The 5,425-nt window shown below is 33.3% G+C and overlaps 1 protein-coding gene across 7 annotated transcripts; it reads left to right on the forward strand.

Moving 5' to 3' along the window:
* The first annotated feature begins 384 nt into the window (after positions 1 to 384).
* On the forward strand, positions 385 to 4,900 carry LOC131042077 (NAC domain-containing protein 96). Of its 7 annotated transcripts, none has more exons than XR_009105113.2 (7): positions 385 to 471; positions 568 to 835; positions 2,265 to 2,542; positions 2,803 to 3,108; positions 3,215 to 3,608; positions 3,986 to 4,049; positions 4,134 to 4,537. XR_009105113.2 is itself a non-coding variant. In XM_057975382.2 (6 exons), exons 2-5 carry the CDS (start codon positions 679 to 681, stop codon positions 3,572 to 3,574), a joined length of 1,101 nt encoding a protein of 366 aa, XP_057831365.1. In that variant the 5' UTR covers positions 385 to 471; positions 568 to 678; the 3' UTR covers positions 3,575 to 3,608; positions 4,595 to 4,900. The 7 variants fall into 7 exon arrangements, 2 of the variants coding, with proteins under 2 accessions (XP_057831365.1, XP_057831364.1); XR_009105115.1 differs by having other exon boundaries at positions 2,361 to 2,542; positions 4,154 to 4,537; XR_009105116.2 differs by having other exon boundaries at positions 2,454 to 2,542; positions 4,154 to 4,537.
* The last annotated feature ends 525 nt before the right edge of the window (positions 4,901 to 5,425 follow it).

Raw genomic sequence — 5,425 nt, forward strand, 5'->3', positions numbered from 1 at the left:
AAAAGATAATAATACCTTGATGCATTCTAAAAACCGAATAGTAGTTTCCATTGGTATGTGTGGATAATGGTTTTCTTTTCATGACATAGAAGGTGAAAAATAGGATAGAATTCCTTTGTGAATGTTAGGTAGGACATGCACAACTGTGTTAAAGAGAGTTTCCTTCAAATCGTCTACAGCGACTTTCACCGCCTAGCCTGACGCTTTTGACGCAAACTTCAGGTCTGTCTGGTGCCACGTACAATTATTCCACGTCCCATTTAATGCAAGGTCGGCCAAAACTCGAAGCGTAAAGGCCGTGTGCGTACTTTAATTGCGTTCTCGAACATTCCTCTAAACTTAGTCAAGACGTCACATAAGAATAAATTGTTTCGTAGCCTGCCTGTGAATTTACTCGCTCAACGAAATCTCAGGCAATCTCCAAACTGTTTATGCAAGGAATTAACAAGCCTGGGGTTTTCAAGGCGATTGGTAAGCTAATCATTATCTTTGAATAACATTCGTAACGAATTAGCCAGATTTTATGAGCGCGTTTGACGCTATTTCCTTGTTTTGTTTTGTTTGCAGGCACAGGATAACAATTTGCAGGCTTTTCAACTTGTAAATGGACGTGGTTGAATAAGAGGATTGATCGATCGACTGAATAAGATTTGAGTCGAATTCGATTGCTTTTGAGTTATGGGGCCGACAAGCTTGCCTCCAGGGTTCAGATTTCATCCCACAGATGAGGAGTTGGCTGATTATTATTTGAAAAGAAAAGTTCATGGCCAGAAGATCGAACTTGAAGTCATTCCTGAGGTTGATCTTTACAAATGCGAGCCCTGGGATTTACCTGGTAAGACTGATAATTTCTTGTCAAAAGTTTTCTACTTTTGAATTCCTCTGGCGTTCAATTTGATTCTGTTTGCCTAATTGCCATCGTACAACGGGTACCTTATGTGGCTTGCTATTGCCATTCTTTTCCATCGTAAAATTTCGTTGGTAATCTACTATTTTGACTCTTGGGAAGGACTAGGGGAAAATTTACAATTTTCAATTAAAAATTTGAACTGATAACCTTTAACTATTAAAGAATGGAATTGTTAGTTGTAAAAAACATATAATTTTTCTGATAATTTATGAATAAATATTCTATCAATTAAATATTTTGTAACGTTTATGTTTATGATCTTATAGCACTTCAAAATTTGTGTTGTTTTGAGTAAAGTAAATGGGGAGGGACTCCTACCCATTATAGATCAGACCTCCAAGCCAACAAACCAAACATCAAAACAGCTAGAAAAGGGCAACCAACAAAGAAATAACAAAGCTGGTGCCATTTAGAGTACGGCCACAAATAGAGGGACATATTCAAATTAGACGAACCAACAAAAAAAAGTTACTGAAAATTTGACTTGAAGCCCAACAATGGACTCAATGGAATGACCAAAGTATTCTGAACAATAAGAAGACTAGCTCTTTTTCTTGTGCAACACAACAATCATTGAGGAGACATCTTTGTCAGGGGAAGCTAATGAAGCAGTGCTAGAGGAACCATTTGAGGTAGTAGACAAGTCACCAAGATGAGCCACCAAGTTTGGAGAAGGAATCTAGTAGTTTGGAGAAAGGGAGTCAAGGACCACTAATGGGATGGGTCTAGATCTAGAGAGACCAGCCGATTGATTCACAAGAGGGATTTCATGATCAAGAATAGGGGTTGCAGCTGTTGAGAGAGACAAACTCAAACTCAAAGGAGCTGCTAAGAGAGACAAACCTTTCCTTGTTTTTACCTCTCATTCATATTATTTTACTTTTAAGTATGAAATATTAAAATTAATTTATCTTTCAACACAAAGTCACCTTTCTTTTATTTTCTAATTTATATTTCTTTACTTTTGATACAATAGGGATAAACATGATGTTAACAAACACTAAACTAAAATAAAAACAATTTTAATTTTTTAAGGTAAAATAAAGAAACTTATAAGTAAATAAAAATAATTCTTCAAACAAAAATAAAAATAAAAATTGTAAAATAATAAATTGTTTATTAAATAATTTTAAAGAAAAGAAAATGATTAATTAATTATAACATAATGTAAACTTTATATTTATGATTTCACTAAATTATTCTATCATATAATTAATAGATCCTTTATAATTTCAAGCATATATTATTTAAATTTTGGATATGTTTCTAATAATTATATAAATGAAGTTAACAAATTTTTTAAAAATAAGAGTTTAATATTTTTTGTTGAATGATCGTGTTTTGAAATTTGTAGAGAAATCTTTCCTCCCAAGTAGTGATATGGAATGGTACTTTTTTAATTTGAGAGACAAAAAGTATCCTAACGGTTTACGAACAAATCGAGCAACAGAAGCAGGTTATTGGAAGGCTACAGGAAAGGACCGTAAGGTTAGCTCTCATATGCATTACATAGGAATGAAAAAGACTCTTGTATTTTATACAGGCCGTGCTCCTCATGGTTCTCGAACAAATTGGATCATGCATGAATATCGTCTTGATGAAAAAGAATGTGGAAATTCAAATTATTTACAGGTTAAAATTACTTTCCTTCTTTTATACTTTCATTACTTAATTGAATGAAACTAGAGTTAATATTTTATTCCTTTAAAGCCCACTTATAGTGTGATTTATCAAAAACTTAAATCTTTAATATATATAGATAAATAAGTTGTATTACCACTATTAATGAAACTCCCTCTTGAGGAGGAGAGAAGTATAAAAGAACATGCCTTGTAATTTGCTTAATATTTCATTGAATTTAATATCCTCATTTACTACGATATGGAATGTAGGACGCTTATTCTTTGTGTCGAGTCTTCAAGAGAAGTGGACCAGAGCCCAGATATGGCAAACAACAAGAAGAGTCAGTTGATGAAATTAGTAATTTGTATAACGACATATATACAGTGCCCCAAGAATTATCATCAGTAAAAATTGAGGACAGCAACCAAACAAATTCATTTATTCCATCCGAATCCTCTTCTGAAATGATGAGCGACAATGCAGTTGCAAATAGATGGTTACACTTTGGGGCTGATGAAACAGAGAGCTGCAGCATTTACCAATCACCCAATGAGTCTACAAGCTGCCAGCCCAATGTATGATATCTTAAAAATTTCTTCAGTATGATTGAGTCCCATTTTCCTTCATGGGTATGTCAGATTTCATTTTAATTTTCCTTTTTTTATGTACTCCGTTTGGCAGGTTGAGAAGAAAACTAGATTTGAATATGAGCATTCTGCAGCAGTAACATCAGATATTGAAGGGCTAACTCTCTCCGAGTCGGGGATGCTGGGTACATGCTTTGAACAATTCAATCCATCTGATGCAGAAGAAGAAGACATGGTAGAACAGATTTACCGAGATGCACAACTATCTCAGAAGAATAACTATGCAAACCAACTTGATGATTTCCCATCTGTGAGAGGCTTAGAAAGTTATGAGAAGAAACCCAATACGCCACAAGAACATGAAGTTGGTTTATTTCCATTGTTTATCCAAGATTTGCAAGATGATAATCTTGTAGATCTGTTTGACATGGAGAAACAACCTCTCTTCTTTTAACAATTTTAGTTTGCACCAGAGTTTAGATTCAGAGGTAAGATTTTCAAACTCAATATTCTCTAATTGTTGAATGGTTTTAGAGGACTAGAAACCTTGTTAAGAGCTTAGCTTGCTTAGTCAGGAGCAATTTATCGAACCTGTGGAATCTCTGTTATTTTAACAAGCTTTGTTAGATCAGCAAAAGTTATATCGAATAAATAAATAATTCCATTGTTCCCCAGTTCCTAAGATATGTAACTATGCATGACATATTCGCTAGCATCATTTGTTCTTTCTTGTCTGAAGCAAGGAATGTTGAATGTAGTATATTTATGCTCAAATATCTGAAAGATTCTTTGCCGATGTACCTGCAGAAGGTATGCTATTTTTGTTCTTTTTCTCTTGCTAAGGGAATTTCTGCACTTTTGTCAGGATATTGTAGAGTAGCCTTTATCGACGTTCTTGTAGATGACGTTTAAAACCAGCTAGAGAGTAGGTATGTTAGAATAACTAATACAAAAGTTTTTCACTTGTTTGATTTTCTTGTAGACAATGAACTTAAGTCGAAAATAAGTTTCAGTGGCAATGACTTTCTATCAGGTAACGAAAACCTAGCCATATGAATTTGCAGACCCTAGCGGTGGAAGAATACACAGCTTATCAGCAACTTCCATGCCCAGCTTAACTCTTGAAAAGAAGCCTTCTAAGATGGACATATGTTTCAATTTGATGGAAAGTGATTTGCTGAAGTAGAAAACAGCCAGTCAATTTTGTTGGAATAAGTCGTAATCAGTCCCACACTGCATGAGAACCGTCATCTTGCGTAGTCTTGCATGACAAAAAAATATAGTTGATATTAGGGTTATGTAGCTATTGTAATGCATTCTTTATCTTTATTTCTGATCAGATGTTCAAATTCTATGATGTAAAAAACCTATAAAATAATTATTTTTTGTGTTTATAAATGTAACAATTTATGTGTTTTGTAATTTCTTCAAATTTTCATGAAAAGATCTGAAAGTTGCGGAAAAAAAATTACAGCTGGAGATGGACATGATGAATTCGCGAAGCTCATCTGAAGAAACTCAGCAGGAAGATATGGGAAATGAGAATAAGCTTAAAGCTCTATAAATGATGTCAAGAATGGTTTGAGTTATTTCGTGTCTCTTACGTATCAAAGGCGCTGAAATATGAATTTTGTGAGGATAAAAGGAAACATGTACACAATATAGCAAACTGTGTGATGCCTCTAGTATCATGCTGAAAGGATTATAGCCAAGGATTATGCCACCCACAAATGAAATGGCTTAGGCATATGCAAGTTTGCCTTCTCTTGGTGTTGTTAATGATATGCTTGATGCTTTTCTTGGATAGGTGATATATTTTTAATATTTAATAACTAGGATGGAGTTCAATGATTGCAATTGGAAAATTTATAATTTTTTAAGTAAGGATAGAGGAAGATATGCTAATGAATGGTTGAATTTTATTATGTAGTTTTTTCCTTTTTATTATAAGAAATTTTCGAACTATATAATTTTTTTGTCAAACTTCTTTTGTCTATAATTCTTAGAGAAGAGAGTACACTATTTTATTATTATAACAAAATATGGAGAAACATTTTTAAAGCTACATCTTTACAAACATGTTAAATTATTAGTGTTTTGAACTCTATAGTATATTCCTACTAATTTGTTTATTATCATTTTTTTATCTCATCATATTTGAAATAATATGGTTTTGAATATTTGAAAGTATGTAGAGAGATATTGGGCTTTCCTAATGTTTCTCAACTTGGTTTTTTTAGCATATGTACCACACTTCTTTGTGGGAACCTTCTAGTTTTTCATCACATCTATTGTGGGCCTTTTA

The sequence above is a fragment of the Cryptomeria japonica genome, chromosome 8 (assembly GCF_030272615.1).
Source record: "Cryptomeria japonica chromosome 8, Sugi_1.0, whole genome shotgun sequence".
NCBI classification, from domain to species: domain Eukaryota; kingdom Viridiplantae; phylum Streptophyta; class Pinopsida; order Cupressales; family Cupressaceae; genus Cryptomeria; species Cryptomeria japonica.

Bases quoted from the DNA above. Each gene is read 5' to 3' on its own strand.
- LOC131042077 (XM_057975382.2), top strand. From the start codon at position 679: ATGGGGCCGACAAGCTTGCCTCCAGGGTTCAGATTTCATCCCACAGAT. The intron at 2,543-2,802 runs GTTAAAATTACT...TATGGAATGTAG, and splicing joins GAAATTCAAATTATTTACAG to GACGCTTATTCTTTGTGTCG. The intron at 3,109-3,214 runs GTATGATATCTT...TCCGTTTGGCAG, and splicing joins CTACAAGCTGCCAGCCCAAT to GTTGAGAAGAAAACTAGATT.